At 48.9% G+C, this 24077-nt stretch overlaps 1 protein-coding gene across 2 annotated transcripts; it reads right to left on the bottom strand.

Annotated features, from left to right (window-relative positions):
* Positions 1 to 441: 441 nt before the first annotated feature.
* Positions 442 to 8786, bottom strand: LOC109745451 (uncharacterized). 2 transcript variants are annotated; one of them, XM_073510496.1, is made up of 4 exons: positions 8244 to 8786; positions 8073 to 8154; positions 6258 to 6472; positions 442 to 698 (listed from the first exon to the last, which is right to left on the bottom strand). In XM_073510496.1, the coding sequence occupies exons 1-4, from the start codon at positions 8690 to 8692 to the stop codon at positions 689 to 691; spliced, it is 756 nt and encodes a 251-aa protein (XP_073366597.1). In that variant the 5' UTR covers positions 8693 to 8786; the 3' UTR covers positions 442 to 688. The 2 variants fall into 2 exon arrangements, with proteins under 2 accessions (XP_073366597.1, XP_020160160.1); XM_020304571.3 differs by lacking the exon at positions 442 to 698 and adding an exon at positions 5689 to 5920 and having other exon boundaries at positions 8244 to 8784.
* Between the last annotated feature and the right edge of the window lie 15291 nt (positions 8787 to 24077).

Below are 24077 nucleotides of genomic sequence, written 5' to 3'. Positions count from 1 at the left end.
AGCATCCATATGACAGAGAACCCGGGCCGACATGACTAGTCGTAAACCCAAAGTGGCACTAACTTACAGGGACAGGCATACATGACCTAGCAACGAACGTGTCGGTCATCAGCGAGTGAATCCGGGCTGTAGCAGCTGGGCTAACAGGACTCCGGAGGATCCAGGCTGTAGCAGGCTAACAGGACTCCGGTAGACACCGCGTGACATTTCCCCAAAGGGACAAACACAGGAACGAAGAAGGACACATGCCGGCCAGCCTAAGTGTCCCGGAGCAGTAGCAAGCTACCACGGCTCAGTGGAAGCACTAGGAGACATTTCCCCATAAGAGAGGCTACCAAGAATAAACAACTAGATAGTCGGATCCCACACATACCAAGCATTTCAAATCATACACACAATATGCTCGATATGTGCAAATACAACATGGCATCACAACCAAACTCTACAACTCAAAGTATTTATTCATTAGGCTCTGAAGAGCCAGATATTACAAACATGGGTCTGATGACCCAGCATTCAAGTCATACAAGCAACAAGCACAAGCGGATGCTTAACTTGTCTGAGTACAGACAACTACAAATGAAAAGGCTGAGAAGCCTGACTATCTACAAGACCCTGCCGAGGGCACAAGATCGTAGCTGAGGTAACAAGCTAAACATCGAAGTCCACGCGGAACTACTAGCGAGACTTAAGTCTCTCTGCAAAAACATAAGTTAAGCAAACGTGAGTACAAATGTACCCAGCAAGACTTACATCAGAACTAGCTACATATGCATCAGTATCAACAAAGGGGGTGGTGGAGTTTAACTGCAGCAAGCCAGCTTTGACTCGGTGGCTATCCTGAACTACGACTGCAAGTAACTCTTTTGAGGTGGCGCACACGAGTCCACATATTCACCATATCAATACACCACTATGGATCCGCTCCCGTCTCCCTACGAGAACGCCATCCATAGCACTCACACTTATCTTGCGCATTTTAGAGTATCCACTTTCACTTGTCTATGAATTGTATAGGCAACCCAGAAGTCCTTTACCACGGACGCGGCTATTCGAATAGATGATGTTAACCCTGCAGGGGTGTACTTCTTCACACACGCTCTCACCACTTATCGCCGTTTACACGACATGTACTCGGCAACCTTCAAGCGGAAGCCCAGCGAGGGTGTCGGCCATGACCTGACTAACCACACAAGTCCCTAGTCCAGGTTTATCGCCTATTCAAGTTCCATCCACAGGGAGTCCGGCCGAGGTTTCCACATACGGCCCCGAACGATGTGTGCAGTGTTCCCGGGTCACCAAACGGGCGACTCGGTACACCGGGCCACGTGCCTACCGCATCACATCCCACCCCTCAGGTCAGCGTTGCGCACGGCCTCCAGCATACTACAAACACTAGAAACTACTTGCAACACCCGGACAGAGGACATGTGCGGTTAATAAGTCGAGAGGGTCCATTGGTTTCAGGCCCAACGCGTGGTAGTAGCTGTTCATGGATCACAAATACAGAACTCAGTTCCCGAGGACGGTTTCAATGAGACAACCCACCATGTACTCCTACATGGCCTCTCACCGCCACCTTTACGAAATCATGTTCACACACTTAGCTCTCAACAGTAAGACATGTTCACCACATTTCAATTCATCCCGGATGAATCAGACCTGACTCAACTCTAAGCAGTAGCAGGCATGACAACAAGCATGAATGAGTAGGCACATCAGGGCTCAAACAACTCCTACTCATGCTAGTGGGTTTCATCTATTTACTGTGGCAATGACAGGTTATGCAAAGAAAAGGGGTTCAACTACCGCAACATGTAACAGTTGAATCGTTGTTGTCCTAATGCAGTAAATGAGAGCAGGAGCGAGAGAGTGGGATTGTATCGGAACGAACAAGGGGGTTTTGCTTGCCCGGCACTTCTGAAAATAGTATAGTTCTTCATTGGTGTCATCGATCTCATCGTCGGAACCACGTTTACTGAGAGGGAACAAAAACCGGCAACAGAGAAGAAACACAATCAGTGCAATGCAACAATATGATGCATGATCATGACATGGCAATATGTTGTGGTTTGACCTAATGCAACTAGCAACACAACTAAGTGTAGTTGGTTTGAACCCAAGGTTCAAATTCGAACTCCACATATGGTTATTTAAATGCCATTCATTTGATTTGTCCTAAACAGTAGCCAAAAGTTGTCCTAACATGCATGAAAATGGTACAGATGGATAGATTGGATTTTTCTGATCATTTTTCATGTATAACTTATTTCATTTGGAGTTACGGTTGAATTTCTATGATTTTTAGAAGTTTGGGGTACTTACTGAAATAAATAAATCATCTCTGATTTATTTGAAATCCCAGAAAATATTTACTGCGTCAGCATTAGGTCATGCTGACATCATCTGGTCAACAGGGCCGGTCCAAGTCAAACATGATAGGCGGGACCCACTTGTCATTGTCTGTGGCTTTAACCAAAAGGGTTTATTTTTAAACCGAGGATTAGTTATCCGGTGGGGTCCAGTGTCAGTGACTGTGGGGTTTAATTAGTGGCGCATTTGCCCCTAATGATGTGTCCACGTCATCCAAAACGGCGGTTAGCCGCCGGTGCTAATCGAGACACGGCGGGTTTGCCCGTCCGGCCAACTCCGGTGACGGGAGCTCGCGTGGCTGGGTCCTGCAGATGCAGCGCGACAAGGCGTGTCGACCAGTGGTGGTGGGTGGTGCTAGGGTGGCCGGAATCGCTAACGGCGATGCGCGGGGCGACGGCCGGAGCTACTGCCTGCACGGGCGTGGCGCTAGAGCAAGCAGGCGAGCGAGCAAAGGGGCTGGGCGGCCTCCTGGAGGCACCAGGAGCAAGATGCGGTGCAAGGGCACGGCTGGGTCGAGCTCAGGCCACGGTGGCGACATCGCCGGCGGAGCTGAGCTCTCGGGCTCGATGGGAACGGCGGCTATAGAGGGAAATAAAGCACGGGGAGAGAGGGGTTCAGCGTATTGGCTCACGCGAGTGCAGGGGGCGCCGAAGCGGGCTCGGGGAAGGGCTGGAGCAGGCGGGGCGTCGGCGGCGATCTCAGGCATCCGAGGGAGGAAGAAGAGGTCGGGGACGACGCTCCGAGGCCCTTCCAGTTGCGTGGATCGGCGGAGACGACATAGAGGTCAACGGGGGAGCTCGTGGACCGGTCGGAGAAGCGAGGGCGAGGCGGTGGACGCGGCGGTGCTCGTCGGCGTTCTCCGGCGCCCACAAATAGAGAGAGGGAAGGGAGCAGAGGAGGGGAGGAGTGAGAGGGGTCCGGGGGGTATCGTGGCGAATCTAGGCCGTCCAGGACGAGGTGACAAGCAGGAGGTGGCCGGGGCGTGTGCTTGCGCGCGGTGGCCACGCGCTCTCGTCCTTCTGGCTGGAGGAGGACGATGACTGGCAGGTGGCCGTGTGGGCTGGGCCAGGTAAGTGTGCTGCCAGGTATAGTGCCCTCTCTCTCCGGTTTTCTATTTAATTTCTGTTTTTCTATTTTTTGTAATTGTTTTTGCTTTAATAAAAATGTGAGAGCATTTTAAAAAATTCTGAAAGTGTTTGTGGGCTCTGTTTGGAATATTTCCAACCGCCCTCATTTACTTTCAAGATCATTTGGACATTTAAAATTATTTATAGCATTTAAATGTCCAAGAACAAATAATGTATGATTTAATTCAATAACCCAGAGTGTCCTAGAAAAGGGTGCATCATTTTTGGTAGAGGTTCTGGACCAAAACAAAAATGATGAACATTTATGAGGGGCATTTTGGGTTCATTGAAAAGATTTAACTTTGACCCTAGTTGAATTTCATTTGCTGCTAGGGTTTATCAGTCCCCATTTCAAAGTTTCATAAAACTTAAACATGATGCAGGAAAGCTTATGGTGTGACAGGCAAGGCCTAAGCTAGGGTAAGCTAGGGTTGTGACAATGCTCGACATCCTTCCTAACACTCTCTTGCTCTTGGGCAAATCTTTTCCTCTTCTCTCCGACAGGGTTGGGTATTGTCTTGACAATAGTGGTCCACTGAAGATAGATACCGTCACCCAGGTAGTAACCTTTGTCGTAGTTGTGGCCGTTGGTAGTAAAGTTCAATAGTGGGCTGTTGCCTTCGGCAAGTCTAGCAAACACCGGCGAGCGATGAAGCACGTTGATATCATTGTGTGATCCAGCCATGCCAAAGAAAGAGTGCCAGATCCAGAGATCTTGAGACGCCACAGCCTCTAGTATGACAGTGCAAGCCCTGACATGGCCCTTATACTGCCCTTGCCAAGCAGAAGGGCAGTTTCTCCACTCCCAGTGCATCCAGTCTATGCTGCCAAGCATCCCTGGAAAGCCCCTGCTAACATTCATCGCCAACAAACGGGCTGTATCTTTAGGAGTCGGCTCTCTCAAGTACTCAGGGCCAAACACAACAATAACAGCCTTGCAAAACTTATACAGGGACTCACTCATACAGACGTACTCGTCAATGAGATCACCGGGCACTCCGTATGCAAGCATTCGGATGGCGGCAGTGCATTTCTGATAAGAGGAGAAACCAATCTTGCCAACGACATCCTCTTTGCACTCGAAATAGTCATCATAGCCGACCACCCCCTCTCTAATACGGTTGAAAAGATGCCTACTCATACGGAAACGGCGGCGGAATTTTTGATGTTTGAACAACAGGTTTGTTGTATCAAAGTAGTCCTTCCAAAGAAGGAAATGCCCGCTCTCTCGATTGCGATTCAACGCCAGAAGGTGGCCCGGAATGGAGCCATGGAACAACGGCCGCTGGCTGTTGTGGTGGTGATGGACCAACACGGCAGCCAATATCTCCTCCTCGTCATCGGACGATGAATCGTCGGAGTCGCAAAGGAAATTGTGAAAAAAGAACTCGTCGGCGGAGTCCATTTTGTACCTTGGCAAACTCTCGAATAGCTTGCGGGCGTCGACGAAGGAGACGGCCGGCGAAGGGAGTCGCGGCGCGCATGTACCAGCTAGCTGCCCTGCTGGCGTCCGACGAGCATGCCGGTGAGGATCTGGCCGGGGCGGCGAGGCGGCTTCTTGATCGCGGGCGGCTGTGTGGTGGGAGGGTGCGGGGGTGGGAAGCAGTTGGCTCCCGGCGGCAAGACGGCGGTGGCGGGCGACGTGGGAGTGGGCGACGTTGCTGGGCGGATGTGGAGGTGCCGGCAGCTGGCAGAGTCTTCCGCAAAAATGGGCGTCGGCGTCGGCGACGAAGGAGGCGGGCAAGGGTTGCTGTTGGATGGGGGGAGGCCAATGTGCCACCGACCAGCGGGCCCGGGGGAGGAGAAGACGAGCGTGCGCGCGTCCGTCGCTTGTCCGCGCCGACGCAAATCCGGCTCAAAAATGGGCCGGGAATGGGTCGCCCGCGGACGAAAAGCGGACGCGCGTCCGTTTGGGCCGCCTTTTATGTTCGCGCCGACCCAAACGGACGCCACCGGACGAAATGGGTCGCCCCATTGGAGTTGCTGTTATTGGAGCTTTCGCCTATTTCAAAGATGTATCGCAAAATCGTTATATGGTTTACATGTTTTTTGCCCTGAACAAAGGTAAATTCCCTTGCGGAAAAATCTCAACATTACTACCATGATACAGCGTATTCAAACACTGCTACTTGGATTCATTATACGAAGTATCATGGTAGAAACTATCAGATTTGCTGGCTGTCACATGTGCTGCAGTGAACGCATTTTCAGCTATATACACAGCCATTAAGCTATACAATGTCATGGGGATATTCTTTCATGTACAGGGGATATGAAACGTATGGTAACAAGAAGTAAATTATTTGCAACTTGGTGGGTTTGTACACTTAAAAACACTAGAGGCTGGTTGCTTGTATTCAGGTATACTGGCAGGATCAACGGCTCGGACCTCACCCGGCTGAAAGAACAGGCTGTCATGCCTGCAGAAGTTGCATCATTAATCAGGATATGTATCTCTTTTATTTTTGAACCATGCAGGAGGGCTGCATGTATCATACTTAAGATAGAGAGATACAACCGACCAACAGTTCAGATGATCCAGCTTACTACAGCAACCAAACGACCACAAAACTTAAAACTAAAATATTTGGTCAGTTAGTCAGGATATGTTTCCCTTCAATCAGTAACTATCCATGGTGTATGTTTATGGATCAAAGGGAACGGAGATCCAAATATCTGATGCAAGTAGTACGTCCACAGGAAATCCTTCTGATAAGCTTGCAAAATGAAGTGGAGTTCACAAGGATTAGTTTTTACCTCCGCAGGTCCAGTCCTATCAACCCAGCTTGAAGAATTGACAAGTTGTCAGAATCTGGCGAAACGATGACAACAGTATCCCCTGAGTACTGAGTCTCTAGTATTGACATGAGCTGTGTTACCCGAACAAATACGTCCGCCACGCTCTCGTTAGGTGTACCATCATAAGTAGGAGGTGGTTTGATGTCTGACGAAATATTATCAGCTGCATACACCTAAATCCATGACAATGAAGAAAACTCGATCATTGTAGGAAAAAAATCTACCAAACCAAAATTATCTGTATCTGTTGCACCGAATTATGTTGAGCCTGATAAACATAACTCAGACGATACATTATGTTGACACCGAGATTCGGAGAATATTCTCCCTCCAGGATACTCATTTGCACACTAGCGTATGTTTACCAATGAAAATACTACTAATCTCACTGGTTAGCTACCAGTAACTTCAAACAGGCATGGAAACTTGCCTAATGATAAAAATGGCAACATGACTTTTATGTCAGGATGTACTGTTTCTCTAAATTAGTTCTCAGAATTCACAGAGGACACATCCTGTTCTTAATTTATGTTTCTGAACCTATCCTATTTTCAAATGAGCCTATCTCTCTGTAGAGATTTAGTAGATTCACATATTCTATTAGGCGGATCTAGAACCAGTGACTGTTGCTGCCTTCGTGGCAAGCAGAATCTCACCAATCCTTCGTATTTCAGTTTTGCAATGTACTGTTGGAGTTATTGGCCATAACCCATATAATAATTCATATTTTGTGCCAATAATTCAAAATAAATCCCAGAGGCTCATGTGGCCCATCCATGCATGACAAGGTTGTGTGAAAAATTGACCAATGCCACGTGTATGCGCTGTTTTATCACGCGAGAAGAAAGTTGAAACAATTGACACATAAATGGGAGAAGAAACTAAACACTTCGTGTGGTTTTTAGTGCGCTCGTTTCTTCTCTCCTTAATGGTTTTTAGTGCGTCTGTTTAATGGTGTTTATTGCACCGGTTTCTCTTCTACTAATGAAGGCCAGTTTCAACTCTTCTCACGTATATAAGAGGTCGCTCCTCTGTTGTTCCAAGCAGCACAACAACCTTTCGTCTCATTCCAAAGCATTGAGCCGCCTATCTCTTTCCCATCTCTCTTCCTGGCGTGCACCGGGAAGTGAGACAGCAGGCCTCCGAAACCCCGTCTCTTGTGATCCGGTACGGGAGAGGGGCGATCAGGTTTTTGGGGAGCGTCCTTACGCGACTGCTGGAGTCTTGTTCATCGTGGCTGCGAACGGCGACATCACTGACGACGAGTTCCCTAACGACGACTTCTTCCCCGACGTCAACGACCTCTTCAGCGACATGACGATCGGGACATCTGCACCTTCTGCTACTGCGCCGTATGCCATCTTATCCTCACTGTTAGGGCTAGCATTTGGTTTATTGCTAATAGCAATTGACATGGATATGATGCATTGGCTTATGATTTTGATTGCATGACTAGTCTCAACGAATTGTTGCTAGTTTCTAGTTTCATCAATATATTGCTATTCATGTTTTATCCATTATTTTTCTGGATTAAACTAAACGGGAAAATGCCTAATTATTCAACATGTACATCTGCAAGGTCAGTGCACTCCAATTTCTAAAGTTCATTCGTTGCAATAATGTATTCTGAAATTTCTCCAAAAACTAAGGTACCAACGTCTTCAATTAAATATACTGCATCTCTGTGATCCCTCAAGTCAGTTGTTCCTCTAATACTCGTTGTAAGTGCTAGTAGAATTTAGCTTGGAGCTCGAAAGATCGGATGAATAATACCTCTGGCAATGCTTCTAACCTCTTCCCCTCGTACGCACCCAGCCCCCGCGCGTCCAAGAAGCTATACTCCGGCACGATTTTACTTCACATCAAGTAACCAACAATCTCAGTACAGGATCACTGACCGACGGGTCATACTCATAGCCCACGAGGATGTGGATAGACAGGCACCTGCGGTTGATGCTGTTGGCGGCAGCGATGATCTCGGCGGCCTGGTAGGCGCGCTGGGTGATGGAGGGCCATATCCAGCAGTCGTCCTCGCATGCACCAAGGCGGCGGAGCTCGAGCGCGGCGCGCGCGGCCTGGCGGCGGCCGGCGGGGGAGAGACCGCTGTCGACGGACGTCTTGGCGACGGGGTTGGTCCGGAGGAGTCCCTGCCCCTCGTACACGGACTCGCCAGCGCGCACGAGGAAGTAGCGGTTGGCCAGTCCCGGCGGCGGCATGCGGAACAGCCCGCGCGCCGAGGCGGCCGCCGGAGAGAGCGCGAGTGGAAGAGGCGACGCTGAGAGCAAGAGGAGGTCTCGGCGACGGAGCGAGGGAAAGGCGACGTGCGGGGGCGGAGGCGGTGGCGCGGAGGGGGGCCGAGAGGACGGAGCGGAAGACAGAGAGGTGGTTTGCATTTCCGAATGCCCGGAGGAGCGAGCACTCGTCGGACTTGCGGCTTGGCTGCTCCAACGATTGGAGTGAAATATCCGTTTTCCGAGTATTTTCTAGCGTTCTCGTCGACCTCTCGCCAACATAAGAGTGGACGGACAGCAGACAACGACTCTGTGCGGGCTTCTTCGGATGAGAAACGGATGAAAATCAAATAGGCACGAAAAATAAATTCAGAAATTTTAACAACATTGACACGACTAAATTTTTATGTCTAACATTTTTCTGAAGAAAACTTTTTTTGAACACAATACAGATGCAGCATATGCTCACTCCTATGAACGCATCCATGCACACCATACCTGTATGAACACCTCTGAGAGACTGAGTCGGCACATCATCTCGACATTGACGAAGTCGTTATAGAGCCTTCGTAGTTGAGGGGAACGTCTTCTCCACTGAACACACATTAGCTGAATGTCTGAAATGAATCTAGGAAATGTGATCATCTATGTCAAGTTTAGGGCTTGATCCCTAATGGGCTGGAAATACCACTGTCCTCCTTATCATCCAATCACAGACTGGTTCTGCTGAAGAAAACTTTTTATGTCATATATAACAAAAAAAATTGATTATGAATAGTGGGTGTATTACAATTCCTCAGATTTTAAGACATGTACAACAACAGTGTCTAATGTAAGAGTTGCCACATATATAATTTAGTAATTTGGAGGAGAGATAATGGGGAGAGAGAAAGAGGCTAACTCTAAGATATTCATAGACAACTTACAAACAGTAGTTTTGTTGTTGTCACCGTATCAAAGTAGTCTGTAATTTCTTTCCCACAAATAGTTATGGCTAAAATTAGATTGTTTACAGATAGGTCATTACTAGAGGGATACGTGCGCCTTGCTGTTGCGCACGGTTTTTCTGTCGGAGATGAGCTTCTTTGTTTCAGACTATTGTGTGTGAATGGAACTTTTTTCTGGGTTTTATTTATGTATATTGGTCTCTAGCTCACTTTGTTCGGTTTCGTGTGCTTTCGGTTTTCTTTTATTATTCTCTTGGGATGTATAGGCATCGGGAAATGTGTAGCCGAGTGGTGCGATTTTGATGGGCACGCGTTTTAGATGCAGAGCCTTGTTGTGAGAAGTTGGTTGTGCGAACGAGTGAAAGTGTGTGATGGTGCTACTGTCGCGAGTGAGGACTTGAACCTAGGTTCATTTGCACTCATTTTTTAATGCATTTTAAACACGTTTTAAAATGTTAGAAAAATTCAAACCAATATTTCACACGTACATCTTTGTAAAGATATGTGCGCGCCACAATATTTTGCGAAAAATGTCTTTTATTTTGCTTCGGCACAGAAGACAAATTTCAGTGCTAGAAAATAGCATTCTACGAGATACTATTTGTTTGTCTTTTTGCACGGTCCAAAACAAAAGTTGTTTTTCCGTGAAACTTTACGCGACCACATGGAACGTTAAGATGTACACGTGTAACCTTTTTTTTAATTTAGAAATGTGTTTTTCGAAGTAGGTGCAGATGTACCCGGATTCATCTAGTCATTTTCCCTGCTGGGGCATGGAGTATGTGAGCTCGAGCTCACATGCACCCTTTGCTACAGTAATAGAAAAAATATTTTAAAAATTAAAAAAAATGAATTTTTTAGCAACAAACATTGATGTGTGTTGCACATGCATGCCAATTTTCGTGATGAAATGACATTTGTGGATGTCTCGACAAAAAAAAGCAAAATCATGCTCCAAAAAACATGTTTTCGAAAGCATTTTGAAGCATCATTTTTCTCTTTTTGCCTTGACCTGCATGGATGTCATTTTGTCACGAAATTTTGCACGCATGTGCAAAACACGTCAATGTTTGTTGGCAAAAAAAATCAATTTTTAATACTTTTTAAATATTATTTCGAATTTTTACTGTAGCAAAGGGTGCATGTGAGCTCGAGCTCACAACAACACTTTCGGAGAGTAAAAAACAATCACTGCATGCACTTACAAAGTTACAAGTTGGGCTCACCGCGCATTGCGCCATTTTGACTTCTCCTGGTAAGTTCCTTTCAACGACTCGTGGATGGTGCAACCATCCATCATTGTCGGAGATCCTTTGCTAGTAGATGCAGAGTTGCCCGTGCTATTGAATTCAACAGATTCAACTTGCACCTTACCGATTTCCTCCTCCTCCTCCTTCTCGTCCTCCTCCATCACTCTTTTTTCAGGGTCTTCTTCTGATGAAGAGTCTTCACTCGTGTTGCGCCATGCACGATCACACTTCGTCCCACGGGAAGGAGGCTCCTCCTCAAGTTAAAAGTCCTGCTTGTGGGGGGCTTGAACCATGTGGTGTACTCCTACCGATGGTGAGGCGATCCTCCTCCTCCTCCTGTGAGGACGTTCGCCGCTTGTTCCAATGGCGCGCCATGGCCTTGAGGTTCTTCCCTTTGCCTACAAACTTGATATGCATCTAGAGGTAGATTGGTTTGCTAACGTGCAAAGGGGAAGGTCCTCCAAAGGGTATATAAGAAGGTATAGTTGCATATATTCGCAAGATTACGTTAGGTGAGGAAGATTAGGAAACAAACCATAGTATTCAGGAAGAATATGCTAATTTTCACTCAATCAGAGCAGAAGATGGGGGTGGCATGCTTGTAGCCGTGCTCGTACCAGGTGCCCATCAAAATCCTTTCTGCTTCCAAAGGTAAAAAGGTCACGTGTACGAGCGTGTCAGCTCGTATCATGGGTCGTACCAAAAATTCACACGCGACAAAACACACATACATTTTTTTCGAAGGTCAAACGCATGGAAATAAGCTTCCAGTAATAGAAGAGAAAAACAACATGTGGTACGAGCGTGATTTCTCGTACCGCCGCTAATCGTGCCATACTGGTGCGAGGACTGAAGAGAAGATGGCCTGGGTCCAGCGTGAGAACTCATACCGTGGGGCGTACCAAAGGTCCTGATATGTTCCTTCATTCCAAATGGGAATACGAGGTGCGGTACGACAGCAAGGGGTCGTACCGGCGCTTGTACCACCCTCCAAGACTTGTTTCTTGCGCATAAAAATTTCTCTAAGTTTACTAAACAACATCATGCTAAACATTTGCCTTACGTAGATGAGATAGTAAGAATTGCTGCAATAGGTATGCCTCCTAGTGATTTATTAGAAAAATACTCGTTGAAAACATATGCTAACCAAAGATTCTCGAGAAAACCTATGTTGGGGGAAAATATGAAGAATGGAGCACATATATTGATATGTCTTAAAGTCGTGGTTAGTTGTAAAACACCAGTATCACATGACAATAAAAAGGAAGTTTCCATAGACATCGCAATCTCTTACACTTAGTATTGAATAAAATATTCATTTGCCAGAAAAAATTATGGTACCAACAATGTAATGTGCTATACATAGACCAAAACGTGGCTCCACACACAACATGAATTATGCTTGATTTCACACCTGCTAATAAACAAAGAAGGGTTCAAATGTTAGAGATATAAAAGGGCAAAAATACAATTGGTTTTGCCAATATCACACAACTGTTGGGAAACGTTGCATGGAAAATAAAAAAAATTCTACGCACACGCAATGATCTATCCATGGAGATGCATAGCAACGAGGGGGAGAGTGTATCTACGTACCCTCGTAGACCGTAAGCGGAAGCGTTTCTCAACGTGGTTGATGTAGTCGAACTTCTTCACGCTTCAACCTATCAAGTACCGAATGTACGGCACCTCCGTGTTCTGCACACGTTCAGCTCGGTGACGTCCCTCGCCTTCTTGATCCAGCAAGACGTCGAGGTAGTAGATGAGTTCCGCCAGCACGACGGCGTGGTGACGGTGATGGTGAAGTGATCCTCGCAAGGCTTCGCCTAAGCACTACGAGGGTGTAAACGGTGGAGGGGGGCGCCGCACACGGCTAGGCAATTGTCTGGTGTGTGCTAGGCGCCCCCTCCCACATATATATAGGTGGGAGGGAGGGAGGAGCAGCCAAGGGGGGCGCCCAAGTAGAAGGAATCCTACTTGGGGTCTCTCGCAAGGTGACGCCCCCCTGCCAAGTATAGGAGCGGGGGAAAGGCAGGGGAGGGTGCCCCCCTTTCCTTTCTCCCATGAGAGGGAAAGGCAGGAGGGGCTAGCTCCCCCCCTTTTCCTTTCTTAGGGCTTTTTGGCTAGGGAAAGGGGCGCACCAAAGGGCGGTCTGTCCCTGCCTTGGCCCATTAAGCCCATATACATGTCGGGGGTGCCCGGAACCCCTTCCGGTAACCCGATTTCTTCCCGGTACGTCCCGAAACACTTCTGGTGTCCAAATACCATCGTCCTATATATCAATCTTTACCTCTCGACCATTTCGAGACTCCTCGTCATGTCCGTGATCTCATCCGAGACTCCGAACAATATTCAGTCACCAAAACATATAACTCATATAACACTATATCGTCGACGAACGTTAAGCGTGCGGACCCTACGGGTTCGAGAACTATGTAGACATGACCGAGACACCTCTCCGGTTAATAACCAATAACGGAACCTAGATGCCCATATTTGCTCCTACATATTCTACGAAGATCTTTATCAGTCAAACCGTTATGACAACATACATAATTCCTTTTGTCTATCGGTATGTTACTTGCCCGAGATTCGATCGTCGCTATCTTCATACCTATTTCAATCTCGTTACTAGCAAGTCTCTTTACTCGTTCCGTAATACATCACCTCGCGACTAACTCCTTAGTCATTTGCTTGCAAGCTTATGATGTGTATTACTGAGAGGGCCCAGAGATACCTCTCCGATACTCGGAGTGACAAATCCTATTCTCGATCTATGCCAACTCAACAAACACCTTCGGAGATACCTGTAGGGCATCTTTATGATCACCCAGTTACATTGTGACATTTGATAGCACACAAGGTATTCCTCCGGTATCCGGGAGTTGCAGAATCTCATAGTCGAAGGAATAAGTATTTGACATGAAGAAAGCAATAGCAATAAACTGAACGATCATTATGCTAAGCTAACGGATGGGTCTTGTCCACCACATCATTCTCTTAATGATGTGATCCCGTTATCAAATGACAACTCATGTCAATGTGTAACACCCCGGATATAACTATCCATAATTGTAACTCCAACTCTTGCCATTTTCGGCTATGTGTTATGATATTCCCTCCGTGGTCGGGTTTTGTTTTTCGTTTTGCATTTTGTTCATGTCATGCATCCTATATCATTTCATCATGTGCATCTCATTTGCATACGTGTTCGTCTCATGCATCCGAGCATTTCCCCGTTGTCCGTTTTGCAATCCGGCACTCCCACCTCCTCCGGCGCACCCCTCTTGTTTCTTTTCGTGAGCGGCTGTTAAACGTTCTCGGAATGGACCGAGGTTTGCCAAGTGGCCTTGGTATACCACCGGTAGACCACCTGTCAAGTTTCGTGCCATTTGGAGGTCGTTTGATGCTCCAACGGTTAACCGGGTAACCGCAGATGCCTTTTGTGTGTTGCAGCAAAACCCCCTCCAAACAGTCCAAAACCCCTCTAAGTCTCTTCCATGCTCTAGGTCGTTCGATCACAATCGTGTGGGCGAAAACCGCACCCCGTTTGGACTCTCCTAGCTCCCTCTGCCTATATATTTGCACCTCCCTCCGAAATTTCGCGGATGAACCCTAGTCTTCTTCCACCTCCCGCCGCCGGACAAAATTCCCCCGTGCCAGACGTGTTCGCGCCGCCGCGCCCGGCGAATCCCGTCACGGCACGTCACCCTCTCTCTCTCCCCGCCGCCGCGGCCCGCGGAGCCCATCCGGGGCCCGCGCGGGCCCGAGCCGCCGCCCGTGGTCGCCGCGCCCGCGCCTCCTCCCCGCGACTCCCCGCTGCCTAGCCGCCGCCTCCTCGCGCCGCCCCGCCGCCCGTTCGCCGGCGCCGCCGCCGTCCTTCCTCCGGCGCCGCCGCGCCGCCGCCTCCTCTTCCCGCCGGTCGCCGCCCCTCTCCCGCGCCGACCGCGGCCGGCCGCGCCTCCCTTCGCCGCCGCACGTCGCCCCGCCGGCGTCCCCGTCCTCGGCTCCGGCGAGCAGCCCGGCGAGCCCGAGCCCGAGCCGGCGCCCCGATCCGATTTGGAACCAGTGAAGGTTGACTTTCCTCCTCCCCCGAATTTCTCCGAGTCCCGAGAATTTTACAATATGTGCCCCTGTTCATTGCATCATAACTCTCTGCCTATAGCTCCGTTTCGTGCGTGTAATATATCGAAATGTTCGCCTCGAGATGCTCTTCATTTTGTTCCATTGTGCCATGTTCATCTGGGTCCATCTTGATGCCCAAATCTCTGGTGCAAGAGTGCTAGTTGCTGTTAACCACTGTTACTTATCAGAACTTAAGGATTTGTTATTTTTGTTGCTATTGATGTGTGCATCTTATGAGTAGGAGATCTACAGGTGTTTTGATGTATGCCATGCCATCTTTACAGAGGTGTCTGCCATGTATTTTTGTGATCTTTGTGGTGACTAGCACAAGCATGCAAACTAGGCTCCGTGATGTTTCTGATTTCAGGGACTAATTTTACCAAGTCTGTGACTGCTGTTATTATGTTGCCATGTATCCATGTGGCTACAGAGAGATCCATGCTTATATTGGAGATATTCATTAAAGATATTTTGTAGATATAGTTGTTCTCTATCCATTAATGCCCTTGTTTGCAATTATGGAGTGCCATAGCATGACTCAATCTTACTCTACTTTTGCTATAAAATATTTCTGGCAGATTGTTAACATGATATTCAATTTTGCCAAGGTTGTTGTAGTTGTTTCATACATGCTATGTATTTTCTCTTTCCATAGATAGCTTCATAAACATGCCGTCTTGCCGTAGGTATGCTTGTTTTGTCATGCATTGCTTTGTGGTGAGTGCATCAAGCTCACCAAGATGCCCTCTTAATGTCTGTTTCTGCCATGCTCTGTTTTCTGCTAAGTCTGAAACCTGTTAACGAAACTTGCTATGTTTACATGGTTGCCATCCCTTTTTGGCTTATGGTCAGTAAGAGACTTTTGTCATATGCATTTAGTAGATTCATGCCGTGCCTTGTTTTGCCATGTTAAGTCCCTGTAGCATGTTGATTTCTTGCTCTGAAGATTGCTACCTGATGCTGTTTCAGCCATGTCCATTAATTTCACCAAGTCTGTGAACCTGTTATCTTTTGCACTTTTGCCATGCTTGTTTGTACCTGTTATGTTGTGATCTGGCCATAGCTCAGTGTTCATCTTTTTTCAAGCATCTCCTGTACATTACTGTCATATGCTTTGTTGCTATGTTGGAGAGTCGTAGCATTGTTACTTGATGTATTCTATGTGCTATCATGCTGTTAATCGCAGATTCGTGTCATTCTTGTTTTGCTTGCCATTTGCAAACCGTGCATCCGTTTCCGGTAATCTTTATATCGATTTCGACCGAAATCATCTCATCTTTCCAGTGGCATGCTTGGTTTGCCAAGTTACTGCCTTGTTCATTATTTTTCTTCCGGAGCACGCATACGCATCGCATATCATATCTTGCATATCATTCATGTATTGCATCATGTTGCTTGTGCATCTCCCGTGGTTGATTGTGGTTCCACTGCTTGTGTTCTTGTTTTGGGTAAAGCCGGGAGATGAGTTCATGAACGAGGAACCTGTTGAGTACGCTTATGTCGTGGAATTGTCACGGCAGATGTCCTCGAGCTAGGACTTAGTCGTGGAGCCATCGCAACTAGGAAGCTTGAAGGGGTTAATGCGGGACAAGGAACACGAGGATTATACTGGTTCGGCCCCTTACGGTGAAGGTAAAAGCCTACGTCCAGTTGAGGTGGTATTGATTAGGGTTACGATCACCAGGGAGCTAAACTGCTATGCCCGGCTTTCGATGAGATTGTTCTTGTCCCTAAACCGCTGCCGGGTCGTCCCTTTATATAGGGAGGCTGACGCCCAGCAGCCCTCAGAGTCCCGGCCGGCTCATAAGAGTGTCCGGCTCGGACTCTCAACTATATTTGCCTTACACTACAAGCTCTACCATAATAATGATTGTAACTCTGGGCCTTAAGTCATATCCGGGTCTTAAGCCCATCTCTGGCCCATCGTCTTCAGGCTTGGCCCCGGGCTTCTGGTAATGACCATTAGAGTAACCCGGCCCCTCCTGGCGGGTGACTCTAAGGTCTATATCCTCAACATTAGGCCCCAGATTGATTTGAGCCGGCTCATGTCAATCTTCAATTCTTTCGACAGAAAAAATCTCCGGCTTACCATTTATGTGAAGGCCATAACCCGGCGTGACGTCATCCTCTGGACTCCGGATAATCCGCCGTGACGTCATCTTCCATTAAGCCCGTTTTTACTCCACCAGATCCGCAACGGATCTTTGCTTTTACTGTCATCCCGAAAATCGGGGCGTTGTGGGGGGAGATAACCACGCCACGGTCTCCTTGATTCTCGCGCCCGCTTTACGAGCTCGCCTTATAAATAGGCCGGCCCGACGGGCTTCTCTGCCTAAGCTCGCACTCCGTCGCCGTCACCTCGCCTCCGGTCTTCTTCAACCTTGGCCGCTGCATCACCCTGACTCGGACCAGACAAACGGAAGCGACCCCCGCACCTTTTCAGCTCCGGTAAGTCCTGCTTGACCTGTAGAGTAGATCTACCGTAGGATTTGCCCACGTTCTTCGTGTTCGTCGCCATTGTCCGCAAGCTTCGGTAGTTCTCATAGTTACTGCCCTTGTTTGATCTTAGATCTGCATAGAATTAGTGCGGCGGCTGTTTGGCACTTATTTCAAATGCCAATAGGTCTCTTTCCACTGCATAACGGCTTCGTTCGAGCTCAAGAACATCCGCTCGTCTGTTTCTAGGTCTAGAAATTTTTCATTTCACCCGACCATTTTGATCCAAAAGTTTTACTGCGATGTGTGAAACCTGTTTTACCGTACTTAGTAAAAAAAAACCTGCAATCCTTGAGCCTCGGCGGTTTACATTTCCGGTTTAAAGAAACCACGCGCCATAGACCCTTCCGGCTTAAAGAAAACCATGCTTCGTAGAATCCTCCGGCTTAGCTGTGATAAGGCCGTAGATAATCAATTTATTCTGAATGCCCCTGCGGCTTAAATAACCCACTGTACCTGAGTATATACCATTAGTCCCCTTCATAAGCCGCCACCTTAGTTTTGAACTGTAGATCTCCTCCGGCTTATAATTAACCCGGACGTTTTTCCTTTTTGTCATAGACTGCCGACTTTCACCATGCCTCCCAAAGCTCCAATTACTTGCAACTGGATGAGGTCCAATGTGACCAACGAGACCCTAGCTGATTTTGTTAAGTCAGGATATCTGCCCAAGAAAGACATCATGTCCTACCGTGCCCCTGACCCGTCAGAAGAGAGACCACAGCCAAAGGACGGGGAGGTAGTGATTTTTGCGGATCATATGAGCCGGGGCTTCGCACCGCCCGGTTCAAAGTTTTTTAGGGATGTGCTCAACTTCTTCGACTTGCGGCCTCAAGATATAGGACCCAACTCAGTGTCCAACATCTGCAATTTCCAAGTCTTCTGCGAGGTTTACCTTGGAGAAGAACCTAGTCTGCTGCTCTTCAGAGAGCTTTTTTATTTGAACCGTCAGAATGAGTGCGCCAATGGGCCAAGTCTGGAGTTAGGTGGTATCTCCATCCAGCGGCGTAGGGACTACCTTTTCCCTTACGCAGAGCCGCCGAGCCACCCAAAGGACTGGAACATGACTTGGTTCTACTGCCAAGATACGTCCCCGGCTGATGAAAGCCCGCTGCCCGGCTTTCGCCCAACACGTCTGGAGCCGACTCACCCGCTGTCGGACAAGCTGACTCAAGCGGAGCGCCAGCCTCTGCTCCCCACTATCAACAAGATCAAGGCTCTCCCGGGCAATGGTCTGAACGGAATCGACCTGGTCTGGGTCTGGATCTCATGGCGGGTGATCCCATTGAGCCGCCGCCCCGGCTTAATGTGTGAGTACACAGGACGAAAGGATGACCCTCAGAGACACAGCCGCAATGATCTTCCAGAAGACGTTGCAGAGGAGATGACCAAGGCTCTGTTAAACGAGAGCCTGGCAGACTGCGGAAGGACCGGGTTAGCTCCCTTCTGCAAGACCAACCCAGCCCCAGCGGTAAGCCGCCGACTTTAACTTTTTATCTACTTCTGCATGTAACCTTCATCTGAACCGTTTGAAGAATTCATCATTCTATTTTTCAGGCTGATGATAAGTTCTGGCGGGTCAAATATGACCATCAGGCGGCCAAGAAGGCCAGGAAGGCGAAGAAAGCCGTCAAGAAAACCGCCCCTCGCAAGAAAGGGAGCAGGCCTACTGCCTCCGAGCTGATGCAATTAAGCGACAGCTCCGGTCAGAGGTAACCCCTGAGTCTTTTAAGTCCTTGCTATATTCCCTGTTTGTTTGCTGTCCGCCTTATCAATACTTGCTCATTGACAGGATGACACCGGCGCCAGTAACCCGGTGGTTGAAGAGGTAATGTCACTTTCCTCCGACTCGGAGCCCTTGCCACAGCTGAAAGTCCGAAGGGTAACCCGGAAAGTAAGATTTTCACATCCTTTAGCTTATCAAGACCCTCAATTTATTTTGAAGCGACAGGTTCATGAAAGCCGGCGTCATACCCGGACCAACAAGGACACCGACCTCTCCGCCGGGTTACCCGACGCAACAAGGAAGCGCCGAACTGAGGTTATTTCCCACTTGTACCCTTTTCATCCGTTGGCGGGTGTTATCCGTCAGCCACTCAATTCCTCTGACTCCAATTATCAGGAGACCTCCCCCTCTTCGGGCGACTCTATGCAGTCGAGTCTTCCGACTTTCAAGACCGCGCCCGGGTAATGACAACCATCTCATATTATATTTGTCTGTACTTACTCTTTTTGTGCTTAACGTTTCTGTCCTTTCAGCGCCCAGGCAAAGCTCACCAAAAGAGCGAAGAAGACCAAGTCAGCCGGAGTGCCGGATTTGCCTGAACCGGAGGTGACGGCTCAAGAACCGTCAGCTGCCTCCGCCCCCGAAGCCACCACTCCAATGGACACGGCACCTGAGGCCACTGCCCCGACTACCAAGGCAACGACCGAAGCTTCTGTTAACCCGGAGGCTTCCAGCTCGGCTCCACCAGCAGACGACCCGGACGTGGTAATCACCCGGATGGAGTTCGTTGAGCCGGGAAGACCTACCGTGCTGGCCAAGTGCTCCGCTAAGGGGGACTTGCTGCAGCCCCACCGGGTGAACCTGGACCTCTCCGACTACACCAACCTGAGCATTGGAGAGCTCGTCTCTGGCTACATCAGCCAAGTGCACAAGAGCCGGGACGCAGAGGTCGCCATGGTGAACCAGATCCAGCAAAAATCTGAGGTATGATTCTGCTGTCCTCTTACTTACTGCATAGTTACCTTTGCCATGCTAGCCCCCAAGTCAACGACTTATGATTGAATATGTTGTAGACTTAGGTTCCGGCTTACTCCATTGAGCCGGCAGTTTGCAGATAGATACGTTCAATATGCATTAGCCCCCAAGTGCCAAGTGTCTTTGCTTGGAAAACGCTTGGGACTTATATAGTAACTGTTAATAACCCGGAAATGTATGCAGGCTGTTGGCAAGAAGCTAGAGGCGGACCTTGCGGATCTCAAGAGCCGGCTGAAGACGCAGGAGATGGAGACCCGGAAGGCAAACGCCAAGTTTGTATCCAGCATCGCCGCTCAAGAGAAGCTGAAGACAGAATTTGATGCTGAGCGGAAAGCCTGGGCCGAAGAGAAGGCCGCACTGGTGACCCGGGCGGAACAGGCGGAGAAGGCTCTCTCTGAGAAGACCGCCGAGCTCTCCGGCCTAAAGCGCCAGGTTTCCCAAATGGTGGCCGCCATCTTCGGTAAGTCGCCTCACCGGCTTTCATCAAGTTTAGAATGTTTATATCTCATGATTCATCCTTGTCGCCGGCTTATCTGATTCTATTAAACAGGTCCCAGAAGTGCCAACCTCAACCAGAGCGTGGTCACCAAGCTAAAGGCCGTGTATACCCTGGTGGAGCAGCTCTACACCGGGTCACAGCGTGCCTTAGCTGTGGTGGCCCTATCCAACGAGGTGCCGCCTCACCTGGCAGAAGTCCTGCGCCGGCTCGCCGTTCTGCCTCAGCGGATCCAAGAGCTGCGACGGGCCTCTGCGAGGGCCGGAGCAATCGCCGCGCTAAGCCGGGCCAAGGCATTCCTGCCGGAGTTAGACCCAGCGGACATCGCCCTTGGCTATCCAAGCCTGAAGGAAGACGGCTCAACTTTCGATCAGAAGGACTTCGCGGCTTGCGTGAAGGCGGTACGCCCGGTGGCCACCCTTATCGGGAACGACACAGATTTGACCAAGTACCAGCCGGGTTATGATGCGGAGAATCAGAGGATTCCAACCCCTCGCTATGAAGCCCTCAACTTGATCTCGCCGGCTCGTCAGCACACTTTCGCCCCAGAGATTGACCCGGCCGGGTTAATTGACGAGGAAGCCCAATTCGAAGCTCTCAGCGGCATCGACTGGAAGTCATCAACCTTCCAGGTCTTGGGATCAGCCGGAGGAGAGGATAGGAACGAGCCGGAGACTTCAACTCAGCGGGCATCGTAACTCGGCTGGCGGTTTACCAAACAATGCTCCACCCTTTTTAGACTTGATGAGTTTTGTAATAGAGTAGGTGCAACAGTTTATCTCTGCCGTGCCATCGTGCACGTATTGAATGCCAAGGTCTTTTGAAGTTGTCTCTTTGATGTTTCTCTGGGTCATAATCATCTCTTTGTTTTTCTCAACCTCAAAGAGGTGCCTTTAGGTAACCTGCATAGAAAGGCAAATCACAAGTCTCGAGGCGGCTTATCGCCCTGAGAAGCAGGTGTTTTGGATAGATAACCCGGAATATGAATCAAAAAAGACTGGTCCTCAATTATATCCTTAACACAGCCGTAATAACACACTTAGCGGCCTGTAAGCATACTTCCGGTTTAGATAACCCGGGTAACAAGGTTGGTATCTTAACTCCGATTTACTTGTCTTAATAACACCCATGGTGTTCAACTAACACTGTAAACCAAAGTTAAGCCGGCAAAGTGAGACCCGGCCGTACACATCTTGACATAATCAGAGTAAACTTGTGATAAAGCAGAAGAACTTAGGGGCTTCCGGTTCGAATACGACCAGAGACCCGGCCCAAAGGGGTTAAGCTAAGATTCGGATACGATCATATAGCCCCCAGTGGGTGTGGCGATGCCAATCAAGAGGGTACCGACAGCTATGTTCTCTTTGGTTCGAATACGACCCATGTTTGAACAGGAAGCCCCCAAGTGATTTTAAGAATTTTTTAACGAGGCTGATTCGAATACGATCCACGTCGGTTCTCAGAGGGGTTAAACTATGATTCAAATATGACCAAAGGTAACCTCCCAATGAGCTCGGCGCTTGGCCAATCAAATGGGTATCGACAGCTATGTTCTCTTTGGTTCGAATACGACCCATGTTTGAACAGGAAGCCCCCAAGTGATTTTATTGCTTACGGCTAGATTCGAATATGATCATAAACCGGATCCTCCTTTAATTCACCATGTAATCTTGCAATAAGAACAACACGTGCATATTTGGAGGAGAAAAAAGGACAGAGGTCCTGCTTTATTGCTTATCATAATATATACATGGCTGAGAGAAATATGTACACCACGAGAGCCGGTGGCTCAAGTGTAGTAAGGCCGAAGCTGAGCTATGTTCCACGGCCGACGGGTCTCCTCCTCCGACTTACGTGAATCTTTGTGCTCCCGAATATCAATGAGGTAATATGACCCGTTGTGCAAGTTCTTGCTGACCACAAAGGGCCCTTCCCAAGGCGGGGATAACTTGTGTGCATCTGTTTGATCCTGGATGAGCCGGAGCACGAGATCGCCTTCCTGGAAGACCCGGGATTTAACCCGGCGGCTATGGTAACGGCGCAGGTCTTGCTGGTAAATCGCTGATCGGGCTGCTGCCACATCACGCTGTTTGTCCAATAGGTCAAGAGCATCTTGTCGCGCCAGTTCATTATCCGCCTCAACATAAGCCGCCACTCGAGGTGAGTCATGACGGATGTCACTAGGGAGGACTGCTTCTGCTCCATAAACCATGAAGAAAGGCGTGAAGCCTGTAGACCTGTTAGGAGTAGTGTTGATGCTCCATAACACGGAGGGCAACTCCTCCACCCAACAACCCGGCGTCCGTTGCAAAGGGACCAAAAGCCGGGGCTTGATACCTTTCAGAATCTCCTGATTAGCTCTCTCAGCTTTACCGTTGGATTGAGGATGAGCCACTGAGGAAACATCAAGTCGGATATGCTCGCGTTGACAAAACTCTTCCATGGCGCCTTTGGAGAGATTGGTGCCATTGTCAGTTATAATGCTGTGCGGAAAGCCAAAGCGGAAAATCACCTTTTTCATAAATTGAACCGCCGTGGCTGCATCGCACTTGCTAACTGGCTCAGCTTCCACCCACTTTGTGAATTTATCAACTGCCACCAAGAGGTGGGTCTTCTTATCCTTGGACCTTTTAAAAGGCCCAACCATATCAAGCCCCCAGACCGCAAAGGGCCAAGTGATAGGGATCATCCTCAGCTCCTGAGCCGGCACATGAGCCCGTCGTGAGAACCTCTGGCAACCATCACATTTACTGACCAAGTCCTCTGCATCAGCATGAGCCGTCAACCAATAAAAACCATGACGAAAAGCCTTGGCCACAAGGGACTTTGAGCCGGCGTGATGGCCACAATCCCCTTCATGGATCTCACGCAAGATCTCTTGACCTTCCTCAGGGGAGAGATGCAACTCGCCATCGATAACAATCATTGACTTAGCCCGCCGGGTTATTTTCCTGGCCAAAGTTTCATCCTCAGGCAACTCGCCCCGGGTCATGTAAGCCAGATATAGCATTGTCCAGTCTGGTATAATATGGAGAGCCGCCACCAGTCGTGCCTCCGGGTCAGGGACAGCCAAGTCTTCCTCCGTAGGCAACGTAACCGAAGGGCTATACAGGACGTCCAGGAAAGTATTAGGCGGCACCGGCTTTCGCTGAGAGCCTAGCCGGCTTAGAGCATCAGCCGCCTCGTTCTTGCTGCGATCAATGTGCTCTACTTGGTAGCCCTGAAAGTGCCCAGTAATCGCATCAACTTCGCGGCGATAAGCCGCCATGAGAGGGTCCTTAGAATCCCATTTGCCTGATACTTGTTGAGCCACCAAGTCTGAGTCACCGAAGCACCTTACCCGGCTCAAGCTCATCTCCTTAGCCATCCGAAGACCGTGGAGCAAGGCCTCGTACTCAGCCGCATTGTTAGTGCAAGGAAACATCAACTGTAGCACATAATGGAACTTGTCACCTTTAGGGGAAGCCAATAC

The sequence above is a fragment of the Aegilops tauschii genome, chromosome 3, assembly GCF_002575655.3.
Source record: "Aegilops tauschii subsp. strangulata cultivar AL8/78 chromosome 3, Aet v6.0, whole genome shotgun sequence".
In the NCBI taxonomy this organism is placed as follows: Eukaryota; Viridiplantae; Streptophyta; class Magnoliopsida; order Poales; family Poaceae; genus Aegilops; species Aegilops tauschii.
This window is presented reverse-complemented; position numbering and strand designations above follow the sequence as displayed.